The following is a 20,223-nucleotide window of genomic DNA, read 5'->3' on the forward strand; positions in this document are numbered from 1 at the left end:
GTATCTCAGTGATTAAGCACCTTGAGTTAGATCCCCAGTAACAAAAGTGTGTGTGTGGGGGGGGAACTCTGTTTATTTGTCTTTTCTATTGTTTTTTTCTAGTGTCTATTTCATTTATTTTTATTTTGATCTTTCTTCTACTAATTTTGGCTTAATTCTTTCAGTAGTTCCTTGAGGCATACTATTAGGTTCTGGATTTGGTATCATTCTTCTTTTTGATGAAGGCATTTAATACTATAAATTTTCTTTTAGAATTGCTTTTGTTGCATCCCATAAGTTTAAATATATTGTGATCCACTTTTTGTTTGTGTTAAGATATTTTACATTTCCTTTGACACATTTGTTGTTCAGAAGCACATTATTTAATTTCCATGTATTTAAGAATTTTTGAAGTTTCTCTTGTTTTGGAATTCAAGGTTTATGCTATTGTGGTTGTAAGTTATTTGATATGAATTAAAATTTGTTGGGACTTGTTTTGTAGCCCGAATTATGATCTATCCTGGAGAATGTTGTTTGCACTGGAGAAGAATGTGTGTTCTGCAGCTGTTGGATGGAATGTTCTGTAGATGTTTGTTAGGTCCATTTGGTCTGAAGTGTAGTTCAAGTACAATGTTTCCTTATTGATTTTCTGTCTGGATGATCCGTGTATTGTCAATAGTAGGGTATTGAAGTCCTCTACTATTATTTTATTGTAGTGTATCTCTCCCTCCAGCAGCTGTATGAATATTTGCTTCATATGTATAAATGCTTCAATGTTGGATATATATATATATATATATATATATATAGATACGTACATACATATTCTACTGATGAATTGATGCCTTTATCATGATATAATGACCTTTTTTGTTTAATTTTATGGTTTTGACTTCAAGTCTATGATGTCTAACATAAGATCAAGCAAATAAGTGAAATTGTTTTCTGCACAGTCTACCAATGCACTGTGTCACAAGAAACAAATCTAAATACTTGCTTGGTTTATCAGTGAAGAAGGAACATGGCCCCAATAGTTTTCAAATAAGTTGATTTTTTTTTAACAGCAACAACATAGTAATTGCAGGATAAATAAAAATATTTTGTGGGCTTTCTTATGTTTGTTGTTTTTTATTCTGAATATATATGATGAGGGAGCATCCTATCTTTTAATGTTTAGACTCTAAATACCCTAATTTGTTGGGCTAGAGGGGGCTGTAGGAAGGGGTGGTGTGGGAGCTCTAGAAGGAACAGGAGAATCCAACAGGAACAGGGATACAGAATGGAGAATAGGGAAATCAAATGGAGAAGAGGAGCGAGTGATTGCTGAATAATGGGCAGTAAACAGAAATGAGGAGCTACACTGAGGAGAATGGAAAGTTGGAAGTAGGGAGGGGGAGGGAGAGAGGGCAGACCAGCAGGGACCGAGACCCCCTCCGGAGGCGGAAAGAGGCAGGACCACTTCCGGCCAGGGAGGCGGGGGACTGGCTCAGACCTAAGGAGAGGCTTGGAGAGAGCAGACGCTTTCTGGACTCCAGGGGACGAGGTGAGCTGAGGTGCCCAGCTTTAGTGAAGAACTTCTGGGGGCCTCTGGGCTGAGGCTTCAAGGCTCCTGACTCCATACAGCCTTAAGGTTTGAAGAAACCCTACTCAGGGTTTGGGATCTAACCGCATAGAAGTGGTTGTGTTTAGCGGTGCCTGGACCCGATTCTCATGGGAAAAGGGAGGAGGAGGAATACCCTGTGGGCACTAGAAAGGTCTGAACTCGGTAACGCGGGAGAAAGGTGGGATGCAGACCTGCTTGGGGTCATAGAAAAGGAAAGATGGAGAAATATTTCAGGCGGTAGAAAGAAGGGTGGAGGACCCAGTTCGGGAGGGAGATGAGAGACAGACAGCGGGATCCCGTTCAGGCTGGAGAAAGGGGGCAGGACCCAGTTTGGGCTAACGAAAGAAGGGGTCGGTACTGAGGAAGGAGGGGGCAGGATTTTTTCCTTTATTTATTTATTTATTTTTTTTTAATTAAGCGGCTGAAAGGACCAGGCTCTGAAGGGAGAAAGGAAGGGCTAGAATCCGGTTGGTTCTGGTTTGCAGAAGGGAAGAGATGGAACCTGGTAGGGTTTTTGGAGAACAGGGAACACACAGGTTAATACCGTTGGATTTGTTGGTGGGGTATCCATGTTGCAGAAAGGGCGGGGCCGGGCACTTGCAGACGTGGAAAGAGGGGGGAGCTGTGTTGGGGAAGGGGCGGTGCAGAGACTTGCCGCAGAACGGAGGGAGGGGGCTTATTAAGGGGAGGGGAGGGGAGGTGCGGAGAAGTACTGCAGAACAGAGGGAGGGGGCATATCCGAAAGGGGTGGTGCGTGGCTGTACTGCAGAGGAGGGGTGGGCGGTGTTGGGGAAGGGGTGGTGCGAAGCAGTACTGCAGATCCGAGGGAAGGAGCCAGTGTTGGGGGAAGGGTTGGACTGGGTTGTGATGCAGTTAGAAAGAGGGGGTGAGGGGTGGGACCGAGGTGTTTTGTTGCTCTGAGAGCAGGGGCTAGAGACGGTCCAGTCCATCAAGGCGCATGCGCACTGGGGGCCTCGAACGGGTTCGTCTGAGAAAGCGGTGTGCCGAAGGTGGGGGCTCTGTTTGGTGCGCATGCGCACTCTCAAATTGCAGTAGGGGGCGTTCGTAGGTGCAGGGGCGTTGTCATAGAACTGACTTGCCATCTTGGAAAAATAAAAACGCTGCTGGTGGCCGGAAACCAGACCGCCTGGGTTTCTAGGTAATGAGAACCCAGGAGTTGAACGGTTTGGGGTCCAAGGTTAGGTGAGACCCTCCCTACCTTCAAATGAGGCAAAACCTCTGATGAATCTCCCTCTCATTCTCTCCCTCCTTATCATTCTCCCCAGATTCAGCCTATTTCTCTCAGGCTCAGCTTTTACTTGGCTTTCCAGAAAGATGGATAGAAGAAATGACTATGGTTATAGAACAACCGTGTTCCAGGTGAGGCCTCTCTGCATTCTTATCAGGCTATCTGCCCTGTCCTGAGTTAATTGCATGTGACCCCCCCCACCACCCTGTATTAGCATAATTGCCTGCCTAATCTGTCTCAGTTCTCCTATGCATGGTGGAAGGGGAGGGGGAGGAGTGGGAAACCTGCCTGATTGTATCACCCCCTTCAGTCAAACACTGTTCAGAAGAAAGAGAAGCTTTCTGGAAAGGGGTGGGCATAGGGAGGCAGGTAGCCCAAAGGATCATAATCCTAAGTGTGTAGGGCCCTCTGCCTCCCTCTGGGAGCCTGGGGCTTCCCTTCCCTCCAGATGTACAGACTGAGACCACAGAAGAGGACAGTGTCTTGCTGATGCATACCCTGTTGGCGGCAACCAAGGACCCACCTGTTGCCAACCGACCTAAGAAAAGCAAGACCAAGAAGACTTCTCTTAAGGCTGTTACTAAGTCTGCACCTGCTGCCTCTCCAGTCCCAACTGCCAATGAGATTGCCACCAACAAGCCCAAAATAACTTTACAGGCTTTAAACTTGCCCATGCTCACTCAGATCAGCCAGTCTTCAGCTACTACTGAGGTAGCCAATATTCAGGCTTCTTCAGTCACTGTTCAGCCTAAGAAAGCCAACAAGACAAAGAGAGTTTCTGCCAAGGTAGCCCAAGGCTCCCAGTCCCCAACTGGGAGTGAGGGTGTTACTACCCAACTCAAGTCACCCTTGCAGACCCTAAACCTACCAGTGATTTCACAGACTATCCAGGTTCCAGTTGCCAGTGAGTCAGCCAGTTCCCTGGCCTTGATAGTCTCTACCAAGCCTAAGAAAGCTTCCAAGGCCAAGAAGGCTGCCAATAAGACCATAGCTAGTGCCACTGAAATCTTACCAGCTCCACCTACTATCCACATAGCTACTACCCAAGGCCAAATTACCAGTGAGACAGCCAATATCCAAGCTACAGCAGCCTCTATCAGAACCAAGAAAGCTCCCAAGGCCAAGAAGACAACTGCTAAGGCCCCAAATACTGACACAGAACATCTAGAGTCTCCAAATTCTACTGAGGCAGTGAGCAGGCAGATCGAGGCCACAGCAGCAGCTCTCCGGCCCAAAAAGCCCAAGGGAAAGAAGGTTGTCAATAAGGGCCCAAATTCTGCCTCTGAGATCACTGAGGCTCCACCCACCACTCAGATGGTTACAAACCAAACCATAGTAGCTACTATTCGAGTCAAGAGAGGGTCTAGGGCTCGAAAGGCTGCCACTAAGGCTCGGGTAACTGAAAGCCAGACCCCAATTGCTGACCAGGGGGCTCAGGTGAAGATGGCTGCCTCTCAGACCAGCATAAGCGCCCTTGAAACTCAGGTTGCTGCTGCTGTCCAGGCCCTGGCAGATGACTATTTGGCTCAGTTGAGTCTGGAGCCCACAACTAGGACCCGGGGCAAGAGAAACCGAAAGGTGAGATCTCTGACAGCATCCTTAAGTTTGTAATTCTTTTCCATTCCTGTTTTCCTTGTTTGCTCATTTCTTCTATAAACATTTACTGAGCCTTTTTACTAGTCCCTGTGTTCATATAGGATATGGGAGATGCTGATAAGAATGGAATATAGTTTGTGACCCACTAGCAGTTCACAGAGTGGTGGAGAAATAAGATATCTATATACTTATATATACCCTGTATGTAATTCACCTTGTATTTACATAGTGGTCACCATGTTCCAGACTTTGGGTTGGGTACATTTACAAAAGCCATGCCTTTATATCTTGAAAGGGATACAGGGACCATAAGTTCTAGTTTTACAGATAAGTAAACTGAGTCCCACTAAAGTGAAGTTACTTGTCCAGGGAGTACAGCTAGCAGAGTCTAGTTATACCCAAGGAAGCAGAGCTGTCCCAGGTCCTTAGGTTATTCTAGCCTGAACAGGGCAATTAAATTTCTGCCTGTAAGACAGTGGAAGAAAATCCCAGGACTCTGGGTAGCCAATGGCAGGGTCAGGCCCCACTGTAGGGGGGAGTTGAAGGGGACTTGCTGGAAGAGACAGCCATATCTTTCACCTGGTAACTCTGGACCTTTCTTCTTTCTCGTGATGAAGTCCAAACATCCAAATGGGGATGAGAGAAGTGGCAGTAATTATAGGCGGATCCCATGGGGCCGGAGGCCTACGCCACCACGAGATGTGGCCATTTTGCAAGAAAGGGTAAGAATCCAATGGTGCCTCCTCTGTTTTCTTCCTCTGCCTCTTTTCTGCCATCTTACAAGTATATTGAGATCTCACCATCTTTCCCTTTTTTCAGGCAAATAAATTGGTGAAATACCTGTTGGTTAAGGATCAAACAAAGATCCCCATAAAGCGCTCAGGTAGTGTCCTACCAATCCTCCTCTTTGAGCCACCCCATCCCATAGTCTGGGGTTAATCCTTTACCTTTATGACTTGCTTATTCTCTAATATCTCTACCATTGCTTTCCTCCTACATCATCAGAGCTAGCATCTTTTAATAACCTAGTTCAAGGCTCTGATTGCACTGACCCCATTGGGCTGACAAAAGGGCTATAGTTGGGGCTGGGTTGTGTCTCAGTGGTAGAGCACTTGCCTAGCATGTGTGAGGAACTGGGTTTGATTCTCAGCATCACATATAAGTAAAAATAAAAATAAATAAAGGTCCATCAACAGCCAAAAAAACCCATTCTTTTTTAAAAAGGGCTGTAGCTCTATGGCCCATGCTCAGACCAGGTGTTCCTACCTCTCCCTTCTTGTAGACATGCTGAAGGATGTCATCCAAGAATATGATGAATATTTCCCAGAGATCATTGAACGAGCAAGCTACGCTCTGGAAAAGGTAAATGGGCAGCCTAGGGTATAGGTGCACTGAGGAAGCCTTGAATGGAACAAAGGTATACAATCACAATCTCCTTCTGGGGAGAACCACAGAGGTTATCTCTGTACAGATGGGTCCAAAGAGGAGCATAGACCAGCTATGGGTCGCACTGCTAGTCAGTGGTAAAAAGCGCAGTGAAGACCCAAGCCATTCAAATTAGTCCTGGCTTCTTTCTGCTGCTAGATGAATATTTCACATGCTCACCTCTGTGTCTCCTTAGATTCACACAAATCACAAAGATAATGTTGATGACAGTAGTACATTTATTGCATGTTTAGTGTGCTGGGCACTTAGTTATGTACTTTATATGCATTACCTCACTGATTGTGCATATATACAAAACCCCCAGTTATATGGGAAGCTGCCTAATGCCTGAGAAACTCATTGATGACTGAATTAAAATTTGTGATCTCACAAGCTATTATTTTGTTTGACAGATGTTTCGAGTCAATCTGAAGGAAATCGATAAGCAAAGTAGCTTGTATATTCTGATCAGCACTCAGGAATCCTCTGCAGGCATACTGGGAACGTAAGCTGGGAAAGGGCTGGGGTCAGAGGGGGCTTCTACTTTCATCCATATCACTACCCCTTTCTTGCTCTCTCTTCCAACATCCTCTTCTTGCTCTCTCCTCCAACATCCTCTTAGAGGATTGGAAAGATGGATCCTAAAAAGACCCTGTGCCAGCTCCTATTCATGGTTGGAAACCCATACACAATAGTAGTTCATGATTATGATAGACTGAAGGGTGTAGGAGGCTGGGTTGGACATCCTGCTATCAGGCTAGTTGTCTCTCCAGATAGAAACTTCCCAGGAAACCAGGCCTGTTGTTGCCTGTTTTCTTCCTACAGTGCCTGGCCTTGCCTTGGCAGAATGGTTCTCATGGGAAGGCTTCCTAATGTAGGTGGATCATGATGCTCCAAGGACAAGAAAAGGTGGAATATATTTCTGCATATATATCTTTGTGTAGTGCTTACTCCTTCTTTCCAAGCTCTGTGGATTTAGAAAAGAAAAAATTGCTGTCTCTGTCCTCAAGGAGTACACAATCTAACTGAGAATGCTAGACTTACCCCTAGGAGGTAACCAGTTCAGGCAAGGAATGACCACGAATAGACTCATGGCTTAGACTTGAAATCAGAATTGCAGAATCACTATAGACTCACATGAAAGAAACCATATCATGGCTCCACCTCCCAAGATCATGAGAAGTGGCATCACTGGGGTTCTGCCTAGAATTTGCTCAGGTATGAGGGCTCTGGGAGACAAGGGACTCATATTGACTGGGTGCCTGTGTTGTGCCCAGTTGACAGGCATTCCTTCATTTTCATGGCAACCTGGGGTGGGAGGTAGAACATGATTTTCCAATTTTGCTGAATGTGAGACTTTGACTCATGGGTCTTAAGTGCCTTGCCTGGAGTCACATGGAGTTGTAAGCACAGACAGGATAGAATTCTCCAAAATCTGAGGGATCTGGGAGAGTCTAGACTTTGACTGGCTGGTGTGTCTTGTATGTGGCTCCAGGACATAAACCTTCTCTGTCCTATTATTCCTTTAGGACCAAGGATACACCCAAGCTGGGTCTCCTCATGGTGATTCTGAGTGTCATTTTTATGAATGGCAACAAGGCCAGTGAGGGTGAGTGGCTGGGCATGCAGCTGAATGGGTGGCTGTGCTCTGAATTCCATGTGTTCATTTTCTGTCCCTGTCCCCTCTTGCCTCCCCTTGCAGCTGTCATCTGGGAGGTGCTGCGCAAGTTGGGGCTACGCCCTGGGTATGATTGGGCTCTCTCAGCGCTTGCTGTCCGTGTTGTCCTTTGGCAAGAGAGGACGGTCTCAGGATTGCATCAGCCTGGTGGTCTGGTGGCGCGGGTGGGGGGTGCTGGGCTGGGTGGATGGGGAAATGATTCTGAACTCTTTACTCCCTTTCTCCTTTATGTCCTCCATCTGTTCTGAGCTGAGATGTAAGATAAACCTTCAGGGATCCCTGAGAAAGAGCCATCTGGCCTCCGGCTGCTTGCTTCTTCTAGTGGCTATGTGCTCACTACTTTCTTCTCTTCGTTGAGACTGCCCCATGTGCTAGAGAGGTTTCCTTCCAGTTGGGAAATGCCTCTGCACTAATCTGGGCAGTTTTGGTCTGTGTTCATGGGTTATTTTTCCCATTGCCAGGGTGAGACATTCACTTTTTGGGGAAGTGAGGAAGCTCATCACAGACGAATTTGTGAAGCAAAAGTAAGTGGTGTTTGGGGGTTTTATTTGACCATGATGTGTTCTGGGGGTGTTAGTCTAGTTCAGAAAGTGCTTAGTCAGTGCCTTCTTGATGCTGTCTTTAGAGGGATGAGCATCTTGAGTTCTAAAAATGAGTCCTGTCTAAAATTCCCATGGAGGGACATATCCAGGACTAGGAACAGACCAACACAATGCCCTTGCAATGGGGTGTGCTCAGAGCAGGGGGCCTGAAGAATGGCTTCTCTGTTTACAACACACCCAACAGCAATCTGGGTTTACTCCTCACAGGTGGCAGGATACATTGGCCTTCCTGTGACATCATGCCCTATATATATACCCCAGGTGCCTTTGCACAGGGTCATTGGGAAATGGTCTTGGAAGGCCAAGACCATGAACTATGTGTGGGAATGAATCTTGGACTGGAGAGTCTTGGAAATACCTCTGTAGGGGCTATTTAGCATTTGTGTAGAAGAGGTTGTCATATGAGACCTAGTGGTTAAACAACAGGTTTGCTTGGCTAGAAGTAAGATTTGTTTCCTTTCCAAGGTACCTGGAGTATAAGAGGGTCCCCAACAGCAGACCACCTGAGTATGAGTTCTTCTGGGGCCTGCGCTCTTACCATGAGACTAGCAAGATGAAAGTCCTCAAGTTTGCATGCAAGGTAACATAGCTGCCTGATTTGGCATGTTAAGGGAATGGCATGTCTCTGGCTGACAAAGCCTGTGTGTAATAATAGACAGGTACAGAACAACCTGCAGTTTATATGTAAACATATGAAGCCTCATTAATATCCCAGAATGTTGCTAGAAATATAGTTTACATTGTTTTATTCATTCCTATGCTTTGTATTAATTAGTTCAGGCTTCTATAACAAAATGTCATAAATTGAGTGGTTTAAAAACAGAAATTTGTTTTCTCACAGTTATGGAGGCTGAGAATCCCAGATCAAGGTCCTGCACAGTTGGTTTCTGGTGAGGGCTCTCTTCCTGGCTTAGAGAAAGCTGCCTTCTTGCAGTGACCCTTCTTAGAAGGACACTAATCCTATTGGATGAGGGCCCCACCCTTAAGACCTTATTAACTAACTATAAATTACCTCTGTAACAGCCCTATCTCCCCAAACAGTCACACTGGGCATACTGTCATTTCCCATATTATGAATGAAGACACTTGGGTTCAATAAAGTTAAATAACTTGTCCATAATTTTATTGTTCCTAAGTTATCAGAGCTGAAATTAGATCCCAGGACTGACCCATGACAGAGCCTTAATAAGAATTTTAAAAAATTAATGCTCTTAATTTTATCCAAAGCTCTTAGTAGGTGCTTCACATATCATTACAAAGGTTCTTTTCTTTATAATGATTATTATTTCCATTTAAGGTGCAGAAGAAAGACCCCAAAGACTGGGCTGCTCAGTATCGGGAGGCAGTGGAGATGGAAGTCCAAGCTGCAGCTGTGGCTGTGGCTGAGGCTGAGGCCAGGGCTGAGGCAAGAGCCCAAATGGGGATTGGAGAGGAAGCTGTGGCTGGGCCTTGGAATTGGGATGACATGGATATCGACTGCCTAACAAGGGAAGAATTAGGTGATGATGCTCAGGCCTGGAGCAGATTTTCATTTGAAATTGAGGCGAGAGCCCAAGAAAATGCAGATGCCACCACCAATGTCAACTTCAACCGAGGAACTAGCACCAGGGGTGGTTTCAGTGATGGTGCTAGTATTAGCTTTAATGGTGCACCTGGCCCCAGTGATGGCTTTGGTGGTGGAGCTGGTATTACCTTCGGAGGTGCACCCAGCACCAGTGCTAGCTTCAGCAATGCAGCCAGCATTAGCTTTGGTGGCACATCCAGTACCAGTGCCAGTTTCAGCAGTGCAGCCAGCATTAGCTTTGGTGGTGCACCCAGCACTAACACTAGTTTCAGCGGTGGAGCCAGCATTAGCTTTGGTGGTGCACCCAGTACCAGTGCCAGCTTCTGCAGCACAGCCAGCATTAGCTTTGGTGGCACACCTAACACTATTACTAGTTTCAGTGGAGGAGCCAGCATTAGCTTTGGTGGTGCACCCAGCACTAGCACTAGTTTCAGCAGCACAGCCAGCATTAGTTTTGGTGGTGCACCCAGCACAAGCACCAGCTTTAGTGGAGGAGCCTGCATTAGCTTTGGTGGTGCACCCAGCATCGGCACCAGCTTTAGTGGGGGAGCCAGCATTAGCTTTGGTGGTGCACCTGGTACCGGCACTAGTTACAGTGGTGGAGCCAGCATCAGTTTTGGTGGTGCACCTTGTACAAGTGCCAGTTTCAGTGGTGGAGCCAGCTCTGGCTTTGGAGGCACGCTCAGCAGCACCACAGCTGGCTTTAGCAGTGCACTTAGCACTAGCACCAGCTTTGGCAGTACACCCACCACAAGCACTGTCTTCACTGGCGCACTTAGCACCAGCACTGGCTTTGGAGGCACACTTAGCACCAGTGTATGTTTTGGTGGCTCTCCAAGTTCTGGTTCCAGCTTTGGTGGCACACTCAGTACTAGTATCTGTTTCGGTGGCTCTCCTAGCACCAGCACTGGTTTTGGTGGTACACTAAGCACCAGTGTCTCCTTTGGTGGCTCTTCTATCACCAGTCCTGACTTTGGAGGTACACTAAGCACCAGTGTCTGCTTTGGTGGCTCTCCTAGTACCAGTGCCAGCTTTGGTGGTGCACTTAATAGCAGTGCTGGCTTTGGCGGTGCCATCAGCACCAGTGCCGGCTTTGGTGATGCCATCAGCACCAGTGCCAACTTTGGCAGTGCACTCAACAGCAATGCTGGCTTTGGCAGTGCCATCAGCACCAGCTCCAGCTTTGGTGGTGCACTCAACAGCAATGCCAGCTTCAGCAGTGCCATTGGCACCAGTGCTGGCTTTGGTGGTGCCATCAGCACCAATACTGGCTTTGGCAGTACACTCAATAGCAGTGCTGGCTTTGGCAGTGTCATCAGCACCAGTGCCGGCTTTGGAGGTGCACTCAGCAGCAGTGCCGGCTTTGGCAATGCCATGAGTACCAGTGCTGGCTTTGATGGTGCTGTCAGTACTAGTGCTGGCTTCAGTGGTGCACCAAGCACCAACCCTGGCTTTGGTGGTGCATTCAGCACCAGTGCTGGCTTCAGTGGGGCACTTAGTACCACTACTGACTTTGGCAGTACTCACAGCAACAGCATTGGCTTTGGCAGTGCTCCCAGCACCAGCGTCAGCTTTGGTGGTGCTCACAGCACCAGCCTCTGTTTTGGTGGAGCTCCCAGCACCAGCCTCTGCTTTGGCAGTGCATCTAACACCAACCTATGCTTTGGTGGCTCTCCTAGCACCAGTGCCTGCTTTAGTGGTGCCACCAGTGCCAGTTTTAGTGATGGACCCAGCACCAGTGCCGGTTTCAGCTTTGGTAATGGGTTAAGCACCAGTGCTGGATTTGGAGGTGGACTGAGCACCAGTGCTGGCTTCGGTGGCAACCTAGGCACCAGTACTGGCTTCGGTGGCGGCCTAGGCAGTGGCTCCGGCTTCGATGGTGGCCTAGGTACCAGTGCTGACTTTGGTGGCGGACTAAGCACCAGCGCTGGCTTCGGTGGCGGACTAGGCACTGGCACTGACTTTGATGGTGGACTAGGCACCGGCACTGGCTTTGGTGGTGGATTAGGTACCAGTGCTGGCTTCAGTGGCGGACTGGGCACCAGCACTGGCTTTGGTGGCGAACTAGTCACCAGTGATGGCTTTGGTAGTGCACTGGGTACCAATGCTGGTTTTGGCAGCACACTTGGCACTGGTGTGGGTTTTAGTGGTGGCCTCAGCACCAGCGATGGCTTTGGCGGTGGGCCTAATGCCAGCTTTGACAGAGGACTGAGTACCATCATTGGCTTTGGCAGTGGTTCCAACACCAGCACTGGCTTTACTGGCGAACCCAGCACCGGCACCAGCTTCAATAGTGGACCCACTTCTATTGTTGGCTTCAATAGTGGACCGAGCACTGGTGCTGGCTTCTGCAGTGGGCCAAGCACTGGTGGCTTTGGTGGTGGATTGAGCACCGGAGCTGGCTTTGGCGGACCGAGCACCGGAGCTGGCTTCGGTGGTGGACTGGGCACCAGTACAGGCTTCGGTGGACCAAGCAGCAGTGCTGGCTTCGGTGGTGGACCAAGCAGCAGTGCTGGATTCGGCGGTGGACCGAGCACCGGTTCTGGCTTTGGTGGTGGACCTAATAGCCTTGGTGCCTGTGGCTTCTCCTACGGCTAATGAAGTTTCAGGTGAATGCCATATTTCCGTAGCCAGAGTCCATGGGGTTGGGTATAATATTTGGGATATTATAATTAGAAGAAACCATGAGGGAGGGGGGCTGATTGGGAAGATGAAGGCAATGAAGGAAGTATAAGAAAACAGTATATTTGGTCCTAAAATGTTTTTGGTGTTTCGTTTTCAGGTTTATTCCCCATGTTTACAGACACCACTAATAAATTGCAGCAGTCTTTCCCATGGAGCCAAGGTACAGCCTTGGAATCTTTGTCCACACAGCAGTCCTAAGCAGCTACTACCAATCAGCTGAGGGTGACATGCTTTGAAAAAAATCTGTTCGCTGTTCTTGCTTTCTTGTTTGCTTTCTGTGTGCTGTCATATTTTGGTATTAGAGTTATTAAATTTGCAAAATGAATTGGAGTTTTTTTCTTTTAATTTGCTTAGGTAATTGTGAGTGACACTTTGGGTTTGTAGAAGAGCTAGAGATCAGCATAGCTCTTTTGGGAATATGGGGTCCAGCTTCAGGCTAAAAGGCAGATATTTCTTCAGTGGGGGGAAGCCTAGGAAAGCATGGCAAACCCAAGGATAATAGCTTGAAAAAAATACAAAGGGGGGAAGCCAAAAGCAGAATGCAAAAAGAAAGAGTTCTAGAATGTAAGTACAGATTCATTTTGAATTATCTGTATAAGAATGGAGGGACAGAATGGGGGCAACTAGGGGTAAACATGGGAACAAGGGACAGTTTTCCTGGATTAGGAAAGTCTTAAGCATATTGTAAAGACTATGACACCAAAACCAATAGAGAGGGCCAGAAGGTAGATGGAAGAGTCAGGAATTGACAGAAGTAGTCCAAGAGGGTGGGGTGGGATAAGGTACCAGAAAATAGAACATGACTATTGAACAGGATTTAGGCGTATGGAAGCAGATGAATATAGATCATCATCATTTTAAGCAGTGATCTACAACCTGTAGTAGGTCTCAACAAAAATGAAGGTATGAATTATTTAGGTATTGGATCTCATTGGGTGGTTATGATGAAAGAACAAGAGAACAAAGGCAGCAAGTGTGTGAATAAAATAAAGTCTTTTGAAGACTTTTTACTGCTGGGTCACTTGGTGCTTGTCTCATAGTTGATGTATAGACATTAACTTAAGAGGCAGACCATAGGACCCAAGCTGGTTAGGGATGGAAGAAAACTGAGGCAGAAGACTGATGGGTTGGGAGATAATGGGGAAGTCAAAGGACTATACTCTTGATGTACAAATACTGCCCATTAAGAAATACCACATGTATGCCTACTGTGTGGAGGTGTGCTATTAGGGACCCTATGAATGACAGAGTTGTGAAGACTCATGAATGAGAGTGGGATGCTTGAATTCAAGGTCAGACCAAGGAGATGATGCCAAGATCCATGGGATAATAGGGTGTTGATCACTGGAGTTGAGGGGATCAGAGTGTGAGGCCTGTGTGATGGTCAGTCGTTCACATGGACAGAAAACACTCAGGATAGCGACGAGTTAGAGAAGATGATCACTTGCCCAAGTGCCAGGTTCTTCTCTGAAAATAGGGATAAAGGTGTCCTGCCCCCATTTACATCACCCACCAAGGAACAAGTTCCACCAGCATTCACAGGGACCTGTCTTCTCCCCCATCTTTGCAGGTACTACCCCAAACTCTCAGGAACTCCTCACCCATTCCACATCCACAACATCAGAACTGGGTCAGGATCAGAATCTCGAAAACAATGGGAGAAGTCTCCCTATGACCTTCTCCTATCCTCCTATAGGCAGTAAGAGAAGTCTTTATTGATCAGAGAATAGGAATTAAGAAAGAGCCTCATCCAGAGCTAGGTTGCTCCTTGGTAGTAGCTAGGAACTGAGACCTGTTTGGGAGCTGCTGAGGATTTCTTCTCCCAGTGAGGCCAAAGCCACAATCTTCTCAAAATAGGAGAATAGCAAGGACAGCAGTTCCTAAAGGTGGAAGATGGGACCGAAGCAGTTTGACATCTCAGAAAGATCTCAATAATGGGCAGGGACAGTGTCCAGGGCTTCCTCGGGTTCCCGGGAAATGTCCACATTCTGAGAAAAGAGTGCCCAAGGTTAATAAGAAAGAAGGAGACAGCAGTGTGGGGCCCTAGGACCTCCCCTGCCTCTTGTCCTTACTGTCAGATTCCCCTCTTTCAATCAGCTCTGAGTCCTGACCCTCTTCTTAGGAAGGCCTGGGGGATGAATCTCAGTGTAAGGTCTTTGGGGCAGGGATTGTCTAGGTGTCTTAGGTCTTGGCTGTATTTCCTACATTTCTGGATTTTTTCCTTCTGGTGATGTGAAACACCCAGGATCTGGGAGGGTACTTTTACCATGTGCTGTGTCCACAGTGGGCTTGGGTGTGGAATCTACCTACCTCAGGCTTCTCTCGGTGTGTGTTCACAGCCTCCACATTCAGGTAGATGGACTCCACTTTGCAGCCTCAGAAAAGAATAACCCATGTGTCTGTAAGCCCCCAAGGTGAGCACAAGTCTTTCCTAAAGTTTTATTCCTACCCCCACCCATTATCACTCATACCCCAGCTCCATATTGTATACAGATTGTATCTGCTGGTAGGGAATAGAATTCAGATGAGATATGTGATATGTTGGGAAGATGCCACATAAGAAAGAGGCTGCCAATAGGGCATCATCCTAGCTCTTTCCCTAAGTTCTCTTGACTTCCAATGCTCATTTGAACATGGGGAAAGAGAAGAGAGCAGATCTGTATGGCCTCCCCAAACTCTTTTGGCCAGTGAGACAGTGATCTAATCTATGTACGAAGGATGGAGCTCTGTGGATCCTCCAAGTTATGCTAGGTGCAGTGGAGGTGAAATAGTCCTGGGCCTCTGCCTTGGGCAATTAGGCCCAAGAAAAGTTTATTTTGAGGGCAATGTGGCTATGGCAACACTAGAGGAGTGGAGATCACAAGGAGTTCAAGGGAACCTGAAGAAGGAGGAACATGCATCAGTGGGGCCTGGGGCTGGCAGAAGAGGCCCAATTCTTATAGAAGTCCCTTTAGATCCATTCCTATGGGTAGGCTACATCCCTACTGCAGGCTTCAGTAGGGCATTGTTCCTTCTCACTCCCTCAACCAGATTTGATTCTGGCTTCTCCCTCCTCATGAACCTTTCATAGTTAACTAATGTCCCAATACAGAATATCAACTACCCAGACTGGTCAACATAACTTTGGTTCCTTTTGGGGACCCCCTCTGGCCTTCTACATTTCAGTGTTCTATGCTCAGTGCTTGGCAGAGACAGAAAACTGGAGGCAGACCTGGAATTTAGAAACCATCCTGGTTCTTCCCTATTATGTTACCTCCACCAGTCCCGCCTCCAGCAGAAGGTCCAACCACCAACCAGGGGCCCACTCCCTGGACTCTGGGGCAAATGGTAGGCAATAGAGGCATGCTCATGGCCTCTATGTACCTTTGCTTAGATGAGGATGGGGCACTCACCATAAGCCACAGGTGTGAGTTTGAGCACTGTGTGCAGAGGACACTTGAGATAGGGAAGCTCATCTGGAAAGGAGAGGAGTAGGAAGCAGACCTCAGAGACAGTACTGGGCAGGACACCACCTCTCTGGCCATCAGGCTTTCTCAATGCTCCCCCTTTCACTTCCCCTTCCTCAGGTGGGGCTCACCATGGGTGCATGCCTCACATTCTGCAAAGGACAGTACTCAGAGCAATCTACACAGGAAGAAAGGGAGCATCTAGGCCAGCCTAGGAGTAGGGAGGAAGGATAGCCCTTGAAAAACAGGCATACTATGTGTCCCACAGGAGAGTTGGGAAGGCTATGCAGAAATGGCCACCTCCTCATGCTCAGTGACAATAGGAAATCAAGACAGGCCTCACTCCAGCTTAGCCCAGGCAACTATCCACAGACCTCCCACCACAAAGGCTCACAATTCCCATTGGCAAGTATTTTCTGTGACCATCCAATGTGGCAGAGGCACCTCACCCCTCCCACAGCCTTTTCCTCAGCCTAGGCCTGATTTCTCCTATTATCACACTTGATTCACTCATTTCCAGTTACTATTATGCAGAAAGTTGTTTTGAATATTTATGTACAATTTCCTTTCTGGGCCTATATTTCCATTAATCAGGTAGTCCTGAGAGGAGGGAGTGATTAGGCCCAGCCCATGGATTAGGACACTGGGGCTTCTAGTCTGAGGTCACACAGCCAGAATATGGCAGTGTAAGAACTCAAAACCAGGACCCTTTGAGTACAAGAGCTTGCTCTGCCCCTGCAGTCTGCAGCTGCTGCCAGAGAGGGGCTCATAGCATCCTGGGGGTAACATACACACTTGCTGGGCACTTTTTCCTGAATCCCACCCTCCCAAAACCCCAGGATGCAATACAGACAGTTCCCTACCTCCTTTCATTTAGCTGGAACATGGTTGTGGCTTTCCATCCCTTAGGCCCATTCTAGGCTTTCAAGGCCTGCTACGTCCTTCCCAAACTCCTGAGACATTAGGAATTGTCCTGGGCATTCATCCTGCTTCTCCTTATCATTTTTGTCTTCATAAGCAGAAGCAGCCCCTGGGCCAAGGGCTGTTGTGCATGATCTCACTGCACCCTCACCAGTGCTCTGTGGTCCTGTTCACCCTCATTGTCTACATGAGGAAACAGACTCAGAGAAGGGAAGGCAACTTGACTAAGGTCTATGACCCAGCTCTGCTACTACCTCAACTAGTGACCTTGACCCAGCCACTTCTCTCTCTGGTCCTCATTGTCCCCATATTACAGGACAGGATTGGATTGGGTGTACCTGAAGCTGTCACAGCCCTATAGTTCTGTGGGTCTGCATTTCTTGCCATATCATTTCTCTGGGTCTTGTCCCATCACTCACCTGAATAACAGGAGAAAGACTATCTGCCCAGCCCTGTCCAACCTGGCTCCTAGGGCAGATGCAAGCAGCTGGCATGGCCTATGTGTGAAGGTGGGTAGAAGTAGAGAAAGAAGGAGGTGCAAATGTTCCTCACATACTCTGTGCTCATTTGAAAGGGAAGGGCCTCTGTCATACACCTTGGATCAACTCTGATCTCTGCCACTATGTGACCCTATGACATTTGGCAAGCTACCTCACCTCTCTAGGCCTTTATTTCCTTATCTAGAAAAAAGGAAATCATGTAGTGTCTACCTGATGTGAACATATCAGAAATCTAGCAGTGCAAGGACCCTTATCACACATCCCATAGCTTATTACCAGTGAGGAAGTTTAAGACCAGGTGGAGGAAATGACTTATCCAGAGTGTTCTTTCATTTGAAACTAGCATCATAAAAAAGATCAGAATATTATAGACATATAATACAATTTTGCATTGCTCTCAACCCCCCTCAAAATATCCTAGAAATGCCAAAGCTTCAGCATCTATATTAGAAATAGACTTTTATATGTGAAGGTAATTCAACAGTTCCTTGCCCAGCCACCTGCCTTAGTTTGAAGTTTAGTGTATACTGTCAGTGTATAGGTATTCTGTAGACGCCATGTCTAGATTTTTTAAAATAAATTATCCTTTGGAAAAAAAATGAAAGAAGAACCACTGTCTTGGTGAAATGATCCCTTTAGCAAAGCAGAAACCTATAATTAGGAAAACCTATAATTAGAATTATGAGGCCATGAAAGTTCCCACTATCACCTGAGGACACCATGCTTCAGAGAGATACTGACTCAGCATTTTAGGCGATGTAGACTGTTAATGTCAGCTTTGAAAACATTACATTGGAATAATGCTAATAATATCCCCAAACACTTATATGGCCCACACAGTGTATTATGAAGTGTTCTAAGCTATTTACACATTTAATGAAATTTCATCATTATTCTTCCCATTTTCCAGATGAGGAAACTAAGGCCAGAAGGGTTATAGTACTTCGCCAAAGGAAGTACAGTTAGGAATAATAAGTTACAAATAATCTAAATCTAGGCATCCTTGTTTTAGATATTGTGCTTTTAACTACTAAGAAATAAACCTCCAATTGTGCATATAAAATCACATTCAGTTCCCCACACCAGGAACAGGAAGGAAGATGTTACCTGAACTTTTATCCAGGAAGTAGGCCAAGAGGCACCGCATGACAGCCTGGTGGCAAATCACCAATACATTTTCCTGTCGTTCTAGCTCCATTATAACTGGCTCCAGACGCTGAACCAGATCCTCATAGGACTAAAGGTAAGAGAAATCTTTGGATAAGGGGGATGAGGCATATTAGCCCAGCGAGGAAGAAATCAAACCTAGGAATCAGGAAACTTGATTCTGAGGCTTGGTGAGTTGTTTACCATGCAGTGTGATCTTAGGTAACTTATTTTCTTTATAGGGTCTCAGTTTCCCATCTGTTAAATGGGTGCAATCAATATAGTGGGCAAAATAGCAATAATAATACTCCCCACTACAAGATGTCTTAATTACACTGTTGACACTTCAAAACAATAAGGGTAATTTCAACTATAGGATTCCAAAATGGAAAACTTGGTAAAAAGAATCAGAAGTGGGTATAAAAGCTATCACTGTCCTGAGTGTATTTTACAATCATAGTAATCAAGGAGTTTTTAACTCCTTATAGAAACAGGATATAAGGCCTTAGGTGTGCACATTGTGGGGAGTTGGGACTAAGATAACTCTAACATAACTGGGAGTCCCTTAAAGGGCAAACCTTATACCCTATGTAAAATGTAAAATAGAAAGAGTTCATCCATGGGCAAAGGGAAGCAACAAGAAAATGTATCAGTCTCTCCATGACTTTTGGTGGAAAAAAATTAGGAAATGCCTTCTGTAAGAATTTACAGTTGCAAGTATTCCTATAGGTGGGTTGGTGACATGGAATTACACTCCCCATGTAGGTTAGAAAATGTTTTGATGAGAGTTTAATAAAAAGTGGTCTCAAGTTGTTAACTCCCGGGAGTGCATGGAAGAAACAAATGGAAATTCTTTCTGGATTTTTTCACCTCAGGCCACCTAGGATTTCCAAAACAAATTCTCACAAATACACGAGGAAATAACCTAGTATGGGTAAGAATAATTAGAAAAACAAGAAGATAATTCTAAAAACTTAAAGGATGCACCATATAAAATAAGTATGTTTGAATTTTTAAGAAATAAAATGATAGACTGTAAGAAATAAGATGGTATCAAATATATGATGCAGATTTCAAAATAAACTAAACAGAAGTTCAGAAATAAAAACTGTAATCATTAAAATTGAAAACTAGCTAGGTATGGTATAGTACATGCCTGTAATCCTAGATATTCAGGAGGCAGAGGCAGGAGAATTGCAAGTTCAAGGCCAGCCTCAGCAACATATCTAGACTGTATCTCAAAATAAAAAATAAAAAAGAGCTAAGGATGTTGCTCATTATGTGGCACTCTGAATTCAGTCCCCCAAATCTCAAAAAATTAAAAATTAAATTGAAGGTATAAACAGCATTTTATGTAACTTAAGAATGAGTGACTTGGAAGAGAAAGCCGAAGAAATTACTCAGAATGCAGCAAAGATATACAAACAGCTAGAAAATAAGAAGAAAAGTTAGGTAATATAAAAGATAAAGGCAAGACTAACATATGTAACTGTATTCAGAAAAAAAATAACAGAAAGAATGTGAGAGAATTTGGAAGATTTAATATCTGATGGTTTTCTAGAACTGATGAAAATTCCAACTTTCAGATTCAGGAAATTCAATGAATCCTAATTTAGATAAGTAAAATGAAATTGATATCTAGCCATATAATTGTGAAGCTCAAAGGTAACAGAGATAGATTTTAAAAGCAGCAAAAGAGGACTGGGGTTGTGACTCAGTGGTAGAGCACTTGCCTAGCATGTGCGAGGTACTGGGTTTAATCCTCAACACCACATTAAAAATAAATTAATAAAATAAAGGCATTGTGTCCATCTACAACTAAAACAATT

At 45.8% G+C, this 20,223-nt stretch overlaps 2 protein-coding genes and 1 non-coding gene across 9 annotated transcripts in view; 2 read left to right on the forward strand and 1 right to left on the reverse strand.

Moving 5' to 3' along the window:
* Window positions 1-1,486: 1,486 nt before the first annotated feature.
* Window positions 1,487-12,294, forward strand: LOC143639218 (uncharacterized). The gene is made up of 12 exons (XM_077107415.1): window positions 1,487-1,522; window positions 2,869-2,962; window positions 3,234-4,409; window positions 5,045-5,149; window positions 5,247-5,310; window positions 5,710-5,789; window positions 6,266-6,357; window positions 7,382-7,461; window positions 7,555-7,597; window positions 7,992-8,054; window positions 8,598-8,712; window positions 9,430-12,294. Exons 2-12 carry the CDS (start codon window positions 2,918-2,920, stop codon window positions 12,292-12,294), a joined length of 4,728 nt encoding a protein of 1,575 aa, XP_076963530.1. The 5' UTR covers window positions 1,487-1,522; window positions 2,869-2,917.
* Window positions 8,256-8,384, forward strand: LOC143639590 (small nucleolar RNA SNORA11). Its single transcript, XR_013154736.1, has one exon. It is a non-coding gene; the product is annotated as a small nucleolar RNA SNORA11 (small nucleolar RNA).
* A 130-nt stretch (window positions 12,295-12,424) lies between the features above and the next one.
* The window catches only part of Pfkfb1 (6-phosphofructo-2-kinase/fructose-2,6-biphosphatase 1), a 54,923-nt gene continuing 47,124 nt past the window's right edge, over window positions 12,425-20,223 (reverse strand). For 6 of the 7 annotated variants that reach the window (XM_077107408.1, XM_077107412.1, XM_077107410.1 and 3 more), the window contains 4 exons: window positions 18,356-18,485; window positions 15,774-15,836; window positions 14,692-14,756; window positions 12,425-14,369 (listed from right to left, as the gene is read on the reverse strand). In XM_077107408.1, the coding sequence (XP_076963523.1) occupies window positions 14,310-14,369; window positions 14,692-14,756; window positions 15,774-15,836; window positions 18,356-18,485 (318 nt within the window). In that variant the 3' untranslated portion in view covers window positions 12,425-14,309. Of the gene's footprint in view, window positions 14,370-14,691; window positions 14,757-15,773; window positions 15,837-18,355; window positions 18,503-20,223 lie in introns of those variants that run through there. The other variant, XM_077107413.1, reaches the window with a different exon arrangement.

This window comes from Callospermophilus lateralis, chromosome X (assembly GCF_048772815.1).
Source record: "Callospermophilus lateralis isolate mCalLat2 chromosome X, mCalLat2.hap1, whole genome shotgun sequence".
Taxonomy (NCBI): domain Eukaryota; kingdom Metazoa; phylum Chordata; class Mammalia; order Rodentia; family Sciuridae; genus Callospermophilus; species Callospermophilus lateralis.

Excerpts from the sequence above, each read along its gene's own strand:
- LOC143639218 (XM_077107415.1), top strand. The coding sequence starts at position 2,918 with ATGGATAGAAGAAATGACTATGGTTATAGAACAACCGTGTTCCAG. Across the intron at positions 2,963-3,233 it reads ATAGAACAACCGTGTTCCAG|GGCCCTCTGCCTCCCTCTGG; the intron begins GTGAGGCCTCTC and ends CTAAGTGTGTAG. Across the intron at positions 7,598-7,991 it reads AAGTTGGGGCTACGCCCTGG|GGTGAGACATTCACTTTTTG; the intron begins GTATGATTGGGC and ends TCCCATTGCCAG.